The sequence below is a fragment of the Zophobas morio genome, unplaced genomic scaffold (genome assembly GCF_036711695.1).
Source record: "Zophobas morio isolate AGI-343-1 ecotype UQ-CSIRO unplaced genomic scaffold, CSIRO_AGI_Zmor_V1 ptg000031l, whole genome shotgun sequence".
Lineage (NCBI taxonomy): Eukaryota > Metazoa > Arthropoda > Insecta > Coleoptera > Tenebrionidae > Zophobas > Zophobas morio.
Genome location: NW_026972136.1, coordinates 2746849 through 2762134, shown reverse-complemented (window position 1 = coordinate 2762134; position 15286 = coordinate 2746849). Strand labels below are relative to the sequence as shown.

Here is a 15286-nt window from a genome sequence, read left to right as displayed (position 1 = left end):
AGAATTGGTTCCACAATATTTGTTTTTATAGTTAAATGCAAAATAATAATGTAGAGGTGTTGATTTATTTTTTTTGGTTGGTTTTCTTTTATGTATTTCATATAAATCTGTCATATAAGTTAATAATTGATTAAAATTAAAAAGTATCACTATTTGCCAAAATAAAGAAAAATATTGTGCATTATTTTCGTGATAATTTTACAAGTTTAAGAAAAAACTCAAAAAAATAAGATTAAAAAAGTGACAAAAAATGCAGCAAAATAGACACAAAATCTCAATCACAAAGTCACAAAGAATGTGAGAAAAAAAGACGACTGTGATAAGAGGAATGAAACAACAAAACATTTTTTGCGACTTTCGTTTTTTGGTAGACTCTTCCAAGTTAAAACCAGTGGTGAAAATAACACTGCTCTGGCGTTTTTGACTTGCAATTTTTCGATTTTCAAAATTTTAAATTTTCCAACTTTTGAACTTTTCAATTTTTGATTTTAAAATTTTTCTATTTAAAATTTCACAAGTTAACAGTGTTAATTCTTCAATTTTTCGATTCTGTAATTTTTCATTTTTTCAAATTTTCGATTTGAAAATTTTTGTTTATTTTTGCAATTTTTCGATTTTGCAGTTTTACAGTTTTTCATTTTTTGCCTTCAGTGTTACGAGTTGTCATTTTAAAATTTTTCAGTTTTCAATTTTCCAAATTTTGCATGTTTTGTTTTGCAATTTTTGGATTTGCAGTTTTACGAGTTTTCAATTTTCACTTTTTCAGTTTTTCTTTTTTTCAATGTGAAAAGGTTCAATAATTTTTGGACTTTTTCGGTTTTCAATTGTTTTGGTTTTCCAAATTTTAAATTTTTTTCAGTTATATTTTGTCAAAACTTTTTCATTTATTCAATTATTCAATTTATCGATTTTTAATTTTTCAATTTCTCGATGTTTAGTGTATCAATTTTTCGATTCAATTCGTCTTTTCTTCTTTCCAATTTTCAATTCATTAATTTTTTTCTATTTTTAAGTTTCTCGATTTTTGGTTTTTCAATGCCAGTTTTTCGCTTCTTTAGTTCTTCGATTTTCCAGTTTTTCGATTTTGCAATTTCTCATTTTTTAGTTTTTTGATTTTTGAATATTTCCGATTTTTTAGTTTTCCAATTTTTTATTCGAGTTTTCAATTTTTTGATTTTTACCTTTTCGAATTAAAAAATCAAAAATGAAATGACGAAAAAGTATGTGAAAAATGAAAACTTTGAAAAATCTAAAAATTGGAAATTAAGAACGTGAAAAATTGAATAAATGAAAATTGAAAAATCGAAAAATAAAAATTGAGAAACTTAAATATCGGAAAAAATTGATGAATCGGAAAATTAGAAAGAACAAAAAACGAATCGAATCGAAAAATTAGACAACACAAAAATTGTAATCGAACTGTAATTGAAATCGAAAATCCAAAAACTGCTAGATTACAAAATTTAAAAATTGGAAAATCGAGTATGTAATTGAAAACTCACAAGGATAAAAACTGAACAATTGATCAAGCAAATATTATAAATTATAAAATCGAAAGAAATATTGAAAAAAACAAAGGAAATGAAAAAACGAAAAATTATGACATAAACTCGAGAAAATGAAAAATAAAAATCGAGAATTTGAAAAAATTGGAAAATTGAAAAGTGAACATTGAGAAACTGAAAAATCAAAAAATGAAAAATTATTGATATCGAAAAATTGCAAAATTGAAAAACTTGGAATTTGAGAAATAGAAACATTGAAAACAAAAAATGAAGTTGAGACAACGAAAAATTTCGGAATCGAAACATTGAAAAAATATTGAAAATGAAAAATGAAAAATTGTGATATAAATTCTATAAAATGAAAATTAAAAATCTAAAAAATGAGAAACAAAAATCAAGAACTTGAAAAATTGAAAAAATTGAAGTTGGGAAAACGAAAAATTACGACACCAAAACATTGAAAAATGGGAAAATTGAAAAATTATAGAAAGCGAAAAAATGAAAAATTATTATATAACTCGATAAAATGAAAATTAAAAAATCGAGAAAATGAAAAATAAAAATCAAGAACTTGTAAAATTGAGGAAAGGAAAAATTGAAAGATTTGGAAGCTGAGAAATTGAAAAATAGAAAAAAAATTAAGTTAGGAAAACGAAACATTACGACACCGACAAATGGGAAAAATGAAAAAATAAAGAAAACGAAAAAACGAAAAATTGTATAAACTCGATAAAATGAAAATGAAAAAATATGAAAATTGAAAATAAAATTCAAGAACTGGAAATACTGAGGAAACGAAAAATTAAAAAATACGACAAGAAAGCTCTGAAAGAGGTTACAAAAAATACGACTAGAAATGTGATAAAAAAGGCGAAAAAGGGCGTAAAAAACATTACAAAAAAGACACCAATGAAAATGACAAAAATCCAACAAAAATAGGCGCAGAAAACGACAAAAAAATGTCAAAAACGGCTACGAAAAAGGAACGATTTTAAAAAGCCAAAAAAAAAGGAATCAGACAAAAAAAAGGCTTAAAAAGACAACGAAAAAATGCAAAACAAGGACAAGAGAATCACCAAAAAATACCAAAATAAAGGGCAGAAAAAAAAAAGCACCAATAAATGTACCAAAGAAAATACACCTAGAAAAGGCATCAATATAAACGATAAAAATCGTAGCAAAAATAGGCGCAAAAAATGCTAAAAAATTTCTGCGGAAGGGCGGGAGATACAAGCAAAGAAAGGTGTAAAAAAGGTCGACAAAAATTGCAAAACAAACAAAAAAATACTCTAAACAATTGAAAAAAAGATTTAAAAAAATATACAAACAAAATCACTAAAGATTTGATAAAAGAAGCTACAAAAAAATCGAAACAAAAAAGATGACACGAAAACGATTAGAACAGTAAAAAAGGCTGCACAGAAGGCGACAAAAAATGGGGACATAAGAAAGGTACCAAAAAATGCTACAAAAAGTGATAAAAAAAGACGGAAATTAAAGATGACAAAAAAATTTCCAAAAAAGGCTTTTAAAAACAGGACAAAATGGACTACCAAAAATCGTGAAAAAAGCTACAAAGGAAAAATATAGCAATAAAAACGACAAAATCTTAGCAAAAATAGAAACAAAACAAAAAACAAAAAACGCGACAAAAATTGTGAAAAAAAAATGGCTACGGAAAAAAGATGGAAACAATGATAAAAAAAATCAATGAAATAAAGGTTGAAGAAAGGTCTCAAAAAATTACGAAAATGCCACAAAAATTAATGAAACGACAAGAAGGTTTAAAAAATGTTACCAAAAAGTAATAAAAAAAAACTATTTAAAAAGCAATAAAAGAAAATTCAACAAAAAACGACTAAATAGGCGACAAAAAAAAATTTTAAAAAATTGTAAAAAAAATTACAAAAAAAATCTCCAAAAAACACCAAGAAAAGGGCTCAAAAGAAGACACCAATAAAAACGACAAAAGAAGAGAAACTGAAAAATGAAAAGAGAAACCACAAAAAAAAAGGCAACAAAAAACGAATCTGCCAAAAAAAGACGTAAAACAGACAACAAGAAAAAAATGGCAAAAAAAACAATGCTGCAAAAATGGAGAAAAAAGTAGAATTAAAATAATGACAAAAAAATTACGAAAAAATGTAAAAACAGAAACGACACAAAAAAGGCGAAAAAGTTCCGCAAAAAAACACAAAATCGATCAATAAAACGAAAAAGCGGAAAAACCTATAATAAAAATCGAGACCAAAAGGGTACTTACGATGGTCCCAAAAAATGTTACAAAAAAAGCGATCAAAAATGCTACAAAAAATGGAAAAAGGATAAAAATAAAAAAAAACAAAAGAAAGGGCACCAAAAAAGGATTACCAATAAAAACGACCAAAATCGTAGCAAAAATAGGCATAAAAATGGCAAAAAGTGGCTGCGGAACCGTGGGGAGCACAAGTAAAAAATGGCATAAAAAATGTCGATAAAAAGGACTTCAAAAAAGACCACGGAAAATTGTTAAAAGCGAGAAATGCACTGAAAAAGCGATAACAAAGAGATTTAAAAAAAAATACAAGAAAGAATCGCTAAAAATTCGATGAATGAAGCAACAAAAAAAGTGAAAGAAAAAGATGAATAAAAGAACGACAAGAAAAGACGGTAAAAAAAGCTACATAGAAGGCGACAAGAAATGGGACCATAAAAAACTCTCAAAAAAAATGCTACAAAAAAAGTGATGAAAAACAGTGAAAAGACGGAAAATAAAGATGACAAATATTTATCAAAAAAAGTACAAGCAGAAGGGGTAAAAATGAACTACCAAAAAGGGCGAAAGAAGTTCCAACACAAAAGACACCAATAAAACCGACAAAAATCATGGCAAAAATAAGAGCAAAAAAACAAAGATGTGAAATAAAAATGGCAGAAAAACGGCCAAAAAACCATAAACTTTTTCTTTCAAGTAATAAAAAAAGCAGTTTACAAAAGCAATAAAGGAAAAGGCAACAAAAAAGGCGACTAAAGAAACGAAAAAACGACAGAAAAGCGACAAAAAAAGGGGAAAAAAAATTACGAAACAGCGATTCAAGAAAAAAGCAACGGAAAAGACGACAAAAAGAACTATCAAAAATACCCCAAAATAAAAATCGCCAAAAAACCACAAAAATAGTAACAAGACGGAAAAAAAGTTGACCAAAAAAACGACAACACGTTTTTACATTCTGTTAATTTTAAAACTATAACCTATATAAACTATATTTTTCATCACTCATCAGTTTCAGTGAAAAAATGTGTTTTTTAAATTCCACTGCAACCGACTCACACTCATGTACGTGCGCCCTTGGCAATGTTATCAACTACAACTGACCACTCGAAAAAATCTCCGTGACTAATATCAAAACTCAACAACACTGTTTGCAGTGGAAAAAGTGTTGGCATTATTTTTCAGACAATCTACAACATGACAACTTTTTTCAAGTGAACATAACAATATTTACAGTGGTTGTTTTTATGTTTATTAGATGAAACCGATACCAAAACATAAAATGAATCATGCATTGTAGTGCGATAAAGTGATAACGATTGTTATGGCACTTCTTACGCACAATGTAGTTGTCGTTTATGACTTTCAAATGATCGCTATCCAGGTGAGTCATGTGTTGAAAATCTCAGTGTCAAATCGTCAAAACCAAAATTTCTACTAAAATTTTAAATAATCTCGACATCAAAACTTTGATTTGACTTTACTTGAAAACTAAATGTGATTAAAGTGTCAATGATCAACATGATTGTAGTGCCAATACTTTGTAAACTCTCATACCTACCTCCTCATTCTTCCCTTTTTTAATCTTTTTAATACTGTGCAGTGTTGCCGGTTGTAATTTTCCAAAAGAAGGCACTTTTGGTGTTTTTTTAATTGACAAAGATTGTACGCAAACTGTTCTAACCTACCTCTACTACAACATTAGTAAGTTATTGATTTAAAACCCACAAAGAGGTCAGTACGATGTTTAATAAATCAATCCTTTCCACGTGTATTTCATCAACCCTGAATACATTTGAATTGAATACGGTTCGGAAAACTCCGCATTACTTGCTTTCTGTGGTATTAATCTTAGATAACCTAAACATTTTGATTGTCTTTGAGAGATTTTTGATTATGCGTTGACACCAACTTAACCCCAACCATTCACAAACAAATCAGTTTTATCGATTTGTTAAAATCTCAAACGGAAATTACTCACACCTGTCTTAAATGAAAAATAATGCACAAGTGACTTGCATTTCACGTACTTAAACAAAATAAATGATGAATCACACGTGTTGATGAGATTAACAGATAATTACAACAACAAGATGGTGCCCCGCTGCGTTATAATGTATTCGAATAATACAAACTTAAATTTTTTTAATATCTATTTTTACAATGAACAAAAAATTAAAAAACCCTAATTCCGTTCGTAAACTTGCTGCGACTTGTCCATGAACTGCTTAAAACCTGTCGTCATTTTAAAGGGTTTACTCTCACTACCATCGTTAAGAGCGGTGTCTTCGCAGAAGCAAATGAACAGAGTGTCAACAATCGTCTGGAAATGGATTTTTCAAAAAATATTTTTTTTATAATTAGCGACTTACCTCAAAAACACTAAATACGATCAAGACAATAAGCAAATTGAGAATGAAAGCGAAGACTGTGGGTAACACAACGAAAGATTCATTCTAGAAAAAAATCGGTTTATGTTTCACATAGTAAAAAAAATACTTACTAGGAAAATTCCATAAGCAATCGCTGTTGAAATTGCAAGAATCAAAAACTGGGTCATTGCTAGAATAAAATCGCCGACGTAATTGATAGCGATGACGCTTCCGAGGTTAGTGATTAGTAATTTGGCAGCTCTTCTTCCGGACCTGAGGAAGGACTGGCCATATATTGCTGGAACAATCGGTACAAGTGATTGGTGTTGGGGTCAAATGAGGTCAAAGTGGGCTAGAAGCCCCGCTACAAACTACTAAATATTTTTCCTACCCGTTTCTACATAGGCATTTTTCGACAAAAACTTCAAAAGTGCTTCGATATTCCCACAACAACAGTCCACAAGCCATCTTAATCTCGCGTTACTAATGAGGGATTTTATTAGCGCTTTAATGATAGCCACCAGAGTGATAATAAAGGAACCAAACGCTATAGTCCCTAGATGGAACCTCATCGTGTTGGTAAAACTGGTAGCTATGGGAGCTTTCAAAGGGTCGCTACAACATAGTCTTAATTTAAACCCTCGGTACCGACAGTCGTTTTACCCTTTGAAGAACCACTGACCCACACTTCCGGCTATCACCATATACTGACAACCCGCGAAGAACTGTAGCGCCCATATGGTAACAACCACGTTGAAAACCATGGTAAATTTCACCACTCCGTTAGTTTCGTAGAAATAGTTGCCACTGTTTTCGATTTCTTTAAGTTCTGCTGACGTTCCCATGAATGTTGTGGTGGTGACCAAGAGAGCTAATACCAAGAGTTGCAAAACCAGGGTCTATAACACAAAAATCAATATAAACGTTTTCAATGATGAAGTTGTACCAAGATTGGTAAAAATATTATTCCTGGCATGGCGAACATCGCTTTTGTGGTTTCTTTGTACAAGAGAATAATCAGCTGGAGCTTTCTGAACAGAAAAATGAATAGAATGGTGATACTGATGGTGAATATGGTTGATATGAGGGCAAGCGCTATAAATCCTGGCTTGTCGGGGTCTCCAGATCGGGTCTGAGTGACTGCCCACCTATAAAGAAAAAATGTCATCTATATCTATGTGAAATAAGTACGTACCAGAAAATTCCAGTTAGTGCAATTGCTACAATTAAGCTAAGAATGGAAACCCCCCAGACTAGGACTCCAGGGAAATATCTGAATAAAATTAAAGTCAAACTGCATAGAACTAGAAGAAGTTACTATTAGAGGATTGATCAAATTAAATTAGACACTACCTGTTGTAATAAGCGCTATGATTATAAACTTCCACCACAAGTTTAAGCAGTAAACCCAGAGGTCCTAAAAGAGTTATTTTTATTTTGGTTAAAAATTCCACTGCTTAGATACATACGACTGATTCTATAGACACATCTCCTGTAAATGGGTCTCCACCATAGCAGGAGTTATCACCTTGAATACTGCAAAAACCCATTTGTTACTAACTAATAAAACATAAAATTACTAACTACTTACTAGCCTGGTGGGCATTCATCCGTACACGATTTTTCATTCGTAAGTACATTAACTTTGACATACCTGAAACGAATCTTAAAATATCACCGTTTTTTTTTTTCAAAAAATAAATTACGGCATGTTTGTGTAATCCTGCCCTGAGCACTCCACTCCACTAACTTTTGAGTTTTTGACCCCACAAATGTTACCACAGCTATCAATACCATGCCTGATCCTCCGAATGTCCGATTTCACCAACGTATAAATCATGAATGGAACCAAAATTAACATCAAAATTCCAAAAATTACGAATCCTTTTTTGTCCGTAAGTTTGCGTTTTTCGGGCGGTATCGGCAGTTCGAAATCGGTTTCCTCGTCGGGATTGAGTTTTCGAAATTCGTTTAGCTGTAATAAGGGCGTCAGTGGAACGAAGCAATTTTTACATTCTTACCTCTTGCTCTCTCAAAATGCTCGACGTAGTCCCCATTTTGTGGTACCTTAAATACGAATAGTAGAAAATTTAGCACGGCTGGAATTCGCCAACATCGCTATTAAATTGTTAATTAAGTTCGCAAAAATTGTGTTTTGTTTTTGTGTAAATGTGTACAATGGAGGCATTCTAAACACGGTTTTGGTGAAAATTGTCTAAACATTTTTAACCTTGGTTGCGACGGCGTCACTTGTTACATATTTGGTTAAGATTAGAATTATTATCAGAGAAAGAACTTACTAGGGTAGAGTTTCAGTCCGGCGAGTTGTAGTGGCAGCAGGAATGACACAATTTTTCGTGAGTGATAGTGGTAATCTTATCGGCAATAAACACTACTCAAAATCGTCGTAATACGGGAACGTCTATTCTGTCTGTCTGTTTGTTTTCTTGATTTCGTGTTATCTCGAAATTGGTCTTGACATTTCTTGAAAGTTTACTCACTGATTTTGTTGTGAGTCATTTTAATAAGGTTTGGGTGTGATTTTTGAAGCCACCGCATCAAGGGCGTGTTTGATTAACATTTTTCTGAAGTTGTGGTTTAGTACAGCTGATAACTGGATTTAGATAAACCAAGTAATTAACTGCAGCAAGTGTCAACAAGTTTTGTATGTGAATAACATTTTTTCGGTCTATTGTGATGCCAACGAAAATACCACAGGGCCCCAAAAGTCTTTGAAATTCATCTAAAAATACATCAGGGGAGTCCAGGATTCTTTCAAATTCTTCAAAGAACGAAAACTCCATGGAACCTCAACATTTTTAAAAATTAGTTCAAAAACGGAACACCAGGAGAATCTCAGATTCTTATATTCGTCTGGGTATAAAACATCAGGGCACTCCAATATTTAATCAGATTTTTCCAAAAACAAAGCACATGGGGACCCCAAAACTCTAGAAGTCTTCAAGAATTCTTCAATTTTTTCTCATAATAAAACAATAAGGGCCTTTAAGACCACCAGGACATGGCAAAATTTCTTCAAGGTCTTCCAAAAACAAGACACCAGGGAACTCTAAGACTTGTTCGAATTTTTCTCAAAATAAAATACCAGAACTCTTCAATGTTCTGTAAAATTTTTCCAAAAATAAAACACTTGGGAACCCCAAGATTCCTTCAAATACTTGTCAAAATAAAACGCAACTGGCCTTCAAAGTTATTTAATATTATTCCAAAATTAAAACACTAGAGACGAAGGTTTCTTCAAATTTTTTCAAAAACAAAACATCAGGGCACCCCTCATTTCTTCAAATTCTTTAAAAAAACAAAACTCCAGAGGAACCCTAAATTTTCTTCAAATTCTTCCAAAAATACGCACACCAGAACACCTCACCTCAAGATTTCTTCAAATTTATTCAAAAACAAAACACCAGGGGACCCCCAAAATTCCTTCAAATCTTTTCAAAACAAAACTCTAGAAAACTTCAAGATTTTGTCTTTTTTTAAACAAAACGCCAAAATTCCTCAAAATAAAATACCAAGAGCCTCGAGAACTTTTTAAGCCACAAAATTCCTTCAAATTCTTTTAAAATAAAACATATGGTTACCGCAAGATTCTTTCAAATTCTTCCAAAAACGAAAAATCATTGCAGCCTAAGATCCCTTCGAATTCTTTTCAAAGTAAAACACTAAGGGTCTCCAAGTTCCTTTAATTTTTTTTAACTAAATTCCAGAGGATGTCAGAATTTTACCAAATTCTTTTAAAAATAGAACACTAGGGGATCGCAAAATTCTGTCAAGTTCTTCCAAAAATAAAATATCAGGTGTCCCCAAATTTCTTTCAAATTCTGCCAAGAATAAAACACCAGAGACCTAAAATAAAACATCGGAAACCTCGAGATTCCTTCAAATTCTTTTTAAAAATAAAAATTTTATTATTTTAAAAAAGGAAATTTCAACATTCTTTCAAAAAATGTCTCCAAAAATAAAACACCAGGGGCCCCCAGGATTCTTCAAATTTCTTCTAAAAGCAAAACATTAGGACACTTGAAGATGCGTTCAAATGCTTCTTAAAATTAATCACCAGAAGTCTTCCAAATTCTTTAATATTATTCCAAAAATAAAATTCTAGAGGACTCCATGATTCCTTCACTTTTTTTCAAAAATAAAACACCAAGGCACCCCCAATTTTTCCAGATTTTTCTAAAAAATAAAATTGGATGGAACTTCAAGATAGATTCCTTTGAATTTTTTTTTAAATGAAACACCAAGGCACTTCAATATTCATTCAGATCTTTACAAAAACAAAGGCCCAAGGAATCCCAAAATTGTTTCAAATTCTTTCTTAAAAAAAACGCCAGAACACCTTTACTTAAGATTTCTTCAAAACATAACACCAGATGACCTCCAAAATTCCTTAAACCTTTTCAAAAACAAAACATCAAGTGACTCCAAGATTCCTCAAAATAAAATACCAGGGGGCCCCAAAAGTTTTTAAAATTTGCCCAAGGGTAAAACACCAGGTACTCCAAAATTCCTTCAAATTCTTCTTAAAATAAAAGAACGGTTGCAGCAAGATTTTTTCAAATTCTTCCAAAGACAGAAAACCAGATTCTTTAGAAAACTTCTCAAAATAAACACGAAGGACCTCCAAGTTTCTTTAAAATTCTTTCAAAAACTCAACACCAGAAGACATCAGAATGCTTTCACATTCCATTAAAAATAGAACTCTCGGGATAAAATATCAAGATTCTTTCAAATTCTTCCAAAAATAAAACACCGGAAACCTCAAGATATCTTCAAATTCTTTTCCAAATAAAACACAAGGGAGCCCAAGATTCTTTCAAATTCTGTTAAAGACAGAACACGAAGGAATCTCAATATCAAAAATTTCTCCAAAAATAATACACCACGATCCCTCAGGATTTTTTAAAACTCTTCCAAAAACAAAACATTCGAAGATGCGTTCAAATCAAATTCTTCCAAAAATAAAACACTTGGGAACCCTAAGATTCGTTCAAATATTTCTCAAAATAAAACACAGCGACCCTTCAAAGTTATTTAAAATCATTCCAAAATTAAAACACTAGAGAACTATCAAGATTTCTTCAAATTTATTCAAAAACAAAACACCAAGGGACCCCAAAATTCCTTCAAATCTTTTCAAAACAAAACTCTAGAAAATTTCAAGAGTTTTTCTTTTTTTTTCAAAAACAAAACACCAAATGACCCCAAAATTTCTCAAAATAAAATACCAAGGGCCTCCACAATTTTTTAAATCACAAAATTCCTTCAAATTCTTTTAAAATAAAACATATGGTTACCGTATGATTCTTTCAAATTCTTCCAAAAACAAAGAAGTATTCGACTCTTTTGAATTCTTTTCAAATTAAAACACCAAAGATCTCCAAGTTCCTTTAAATTATTTTAAAAACCAAGTACCAGAGGATGTCAGAATACGTTCAAATTCTTTTAAAAATAGAACACTAGGGAATCGCAAAATTCTATCAAGGTCTTTCAAAAATAAAATATCAGGGGTCCCCAAATTTCTTTCAAATTCTGCCAAGAATAAAACTTCAGAGACCTCAACAATTTTCCGAATTTTCCTAAAATAAAACACTAAAGAATCGCAAAATTTCTTAAAATTTATTCAAGAACAAAACGCCAGGCTTCAAACATTCTTTCAAATTCTTCCATAAATAAAACACCAGGGGCCCCCAGAATTCTTCAAATTTCTTCCAAAAATAAAACATTAGAACACTCGAAGATGTGTTCAAATTCTTTCAAAAATAAAACACTAGGGAACATCAAGATTCGTTCAAATGCTTCTCAAAATAAAACACCAGAAGTCTTTAAAGTTCTTTAACATTATTCCAAAAATAAAACTCTAGAGAACTCCAACATTTCTTTACTTTTTTTCAAAAATAAAACATCAGGGCACCCCCAATTTGTTCAAATTTTTCAAACACTAGTGAACTTCAAGATTAGTTCAAATGCTTCTGAAGATAAAATATCATGAGCCTTCAAAATTTTTTAAAATTTTTCAAAAAATAAGACACTAGGGGACTCCAAGATTTCTTCAAACTTTTTCAAAAACAAAACACCAGGGGACCCCCAAAATTCCTTTAAATCTTTCCAAAAGCAAAACCCTAGAAGGCTTCAAGATTTGTTCTTTTTTTTTCAAAAACAAAACACCAGATGACCCCCAAGATTCTTCAAAATAAGATACCAGGGGCCTCCAAAACTTTTTAAAACTTTTCCAATGGTAAAATACCAGGAATTCCAAAACTCCTTCAAATTCTTCTTAAAATAAGTCATAAGTTTGCAGCAAGATTTTTTCGAATTCTTCCTTCTAATTCCTTTGAAAGTAAAGCACCAAATATCTTCAAGTTTCTTTAAAATTCTTTTAAAATCTAAACACCAGAGGACATCAGAATGCTTTCAAATTCTTCTAAAAATAGAACCCTAGGGGATCTCAAGACTTTCTCAAATTTTTCTAAAATTAAAATATCAGGGGTCCGCAAAATTCCTTCAAATTCTTTTCAAAATAAAACAAAAGAAAGCCCAAGATTCTTTTAAATTCCGTTAAAGACAAAACAGGAGAGAATCTTAATATTCGTTCAAAAATGTCTCCAAAAATAATATAACAGGGGGCTTCAGAATTCTTTAAAATTCTTCCAAAAATAAAACACTACGCAATTCCTACATTCATTCAAATGCTTCTCAAAATAAAACACCAGGAACCTTCAAAGATCTTTAATATTATTTCAAAAATAAAACACTAGGGACCCCAAGATTTCTTCAAGTTTTACAGAAACAAAACACAGATTTTTTTCAAATTCTTCCAGCAAGTAAGACTCCATAGAACTCCAAGATAGATTCTTTCGAATTCTTCTTGAAATAAAACATCAGCGCAACACAATATTCATTCAAATTTTCCCAAAAACAAAACACCAAATGATACCAAGCTTTCTTCAAGTTCTTCCAAAACAAAACACCAGGAGAACCCCAAAATTCCTCCAAATTCTTCCAAAAACAAAAATGCCAAATTTGTTCAAAAACAAAACACCAAGGGAGCCCTAAGTTTCCTTCAAATCCTTCCGAAAGCATAACTCTAGGAGACTTCAAGATTTCTTGTTTTTTTTTTCAAAAACAAAACACCAAATGACCCTAAAATTCCTCAAAATAAAGTTCCAAGCCCCCCAAACCTCTTTAAACAAAAAATCCAAAAATAAAAAATTGGATCCCTACGAATTCTTCTCAAATTAAAACATCAAGGGCTTCCAAGTTTCTTTAAAATCCTTCCAAAAACAAACAACCAGAGAACTCCAAGATACTTTCAAATTCTTTTAAAAATAGATCTCAAAATTCTCTCAAATTATTTCAAAAATAAAAAATTCAGGGGTCACCAGGATTCTTTCAAATTCTGCCAAAAATAAAACACCAGAGGACATTCTTTCGAATTTTTCAATAAATAAGACACCAAGGAATAAGGGGATACCAAGATTTCTTAAAATTTGCCCAAAAACAAAACGCCAGGTTTCATCATTCCTTCAAATTCTTTTCAGAATAAAACACTAGGGAATACCAAAATTCTTTCAAATTCCTTTAAAAACAGAACACAAGGTAATCTTAACATTCTTTGAAAAATTCCTCCAACAATAATATACCAGAGGCCTTCAGGATTCTTTAAAATTCTTCCAAAAACAAAATACCAAGGGACCCCAAGATTTCTTTAGGGTCTTCCAAAAACAAAACACTAGAGAACTCCAAAATGTTTTCAAGTTTTTCCAAAAACCAGACTCAATAGAAATCCAAGATACATTCTTTCGAATTCTTTTTGAAATAAAACACCAGAGCAACTCGATATTCATTTAGATTTTCTCAAAAACAATACACCAAAGAATCCCAAGCTTTATTCAAAATAAAACAAAGGGCCAGGGGACCCCAAGATTCTTCCAAATTCTTCCAAACACAAAACACCGAAGTTACCCCAAAATTCCTTCAAATTCGTCCAAAAACAAAAACGCCAGAGCACCTTAAGATTTCTTCAAATTTGTTCAAAAACAAAACACCACCCAAGATTCCTTCAATTCTTTTCAAAAACAAAACTCTAGAGGACTTCAAGAATTCCTCATTTTTTTTTTTCCAAAACAAAACAGCAGGTGAGCCTAAAGTTCCTCAAAATTAAATATCAGGTCTCAAAGAATACTTAAAATTTTTCCAAAAATAAAACACCAAGGAATCTCAAAATTCCTTCAAATTCTTCTTAAAACATAAAGTTACCCCAAGATTCTTTCAAATTCCTCCAAACATAAAACATCGTAGGACCCTAAGGTAAAATACCAAGGGCTTCCAAATTTCTTTAAAGTTCTTTCAAAAACAAAACACCAGAGGACTCCAGGACACTTTCAAATTCTTTTAAAAATAGAGCACTAGGAAATCTCAAAATTCTCCCAGTTTTTTCCAAAAATAAAATATCAGGGATCCCCAAGATTCTTTCACATTCTGCCAAAAGTAAAATACCGAAAACCCCAAGATTATTTCAGATCGGTTTGCAAAATAAAACATTAGAACCCCAAGACTCTTTAAAATTTCTTTCTTTCAAAAAACACCAGCGTAAAACGAGGTTTATTATTTTTTTTTTTTCAAAAATAAACACAAAGGGCCTTGAGAATTCTTTCAAAGCATTAAAAAAAAAACACACCAGTGGGCCTCAATATACTTTCAAATGTTTCCAGAAATAGAACATCAGAGATTATCAAGTACACATTTTAATCGGCCAAATGTGCTTTAAAGAACAGAAATTGTGTAATTTAACAATTTATCATAAAAAAATCTTACAAAGGGTTAGATAAAATTTGTTTTTGTAATTTGCGTTTTGTGATAACTTCTTTAAAGTAAAAACCAGCTGACAAACAAGTCACCCATATGGACAATGTAAAATATTTTAAAGCAGAAAACCAAAGAGAAAAATTGTCCTCTCAGCAACTACAACAAGCTTAACTTTCAGTGGTTATGTTTATACGTTGAAAGAACTTCATGTATCAATGTGTTTGATTTGAATTCGTACACCACAAGTTTAGGAGTCTATAATGGTATATCATAAAAGTGTCAATTTAAAACACATGTTGTATACAAGATTTATTGTCCAGTATCAGATC

At 31.1% G+C, this 15286-nt stretch overlaps 1 protein-coding gene across 1 annotated transcript; it reads right to left on the bottom strand.

The window, feature by feature from the left end:
- Positions 1-5891: 5891 nt before the first annotated feature.
- LOC135139435 (choline transporter-like protein 1) lies at positions 5892-8718 on the bottom strand. The gene is made up of 13 exons (XM_064069667.1): positions 8429-8718; positions 8150-8195; positions 7835-8103; positions 7720-7782; positions 7598-7664; positions 7482-7545; positions 7324-7432; positions 7075-7276; positions 6792-7027; positions 6520-6743; positions 6260-6426; positions 6129-6212; positions 5892-6079 (listed from the first exon to the last, which is right to left on the bottom strand). Exons 2-13 carry the CDS (start codon positions 8183-8185, stop codon positions 5942-5944), a joined length of 1659 nt encoding a protein of 552 aa, XP_063925737.1. The 5' UTR covers positions 8186-8195; positions 8429-8718; the 3' UTR covers positions 5892-5941.
- Positions 8719-15286: the final 6568 nt, after the last annotated feature.

What these genes read in the sequence shown, in the direction of transcription:
- LOC135139435 (XM_064069667.1), bottom strand. Translation starts at nt 8,185, where the DNA reads ATGGGGACTACGTCGAGCATTTTGAGAGAGCAAGAG. An exon ending in GCATTTTGAGAGAGCAAGAG is followed by an intron (nt 8,104 to 8,149) that starts GTAAGAATGTAA and finishes CCCTTATTACAG; the next exon opens with CTAAACGAATTTCGAAAACT. An exon ending in GATGAATGCCCACCAGGCTA is followed by an intron (nt 7,665 to 7,719) that starts GTAAGTAGTTAG and finishes GGGTTTTTGCAG; the next exon opens with TATTCAAGGTGATAACTCCT.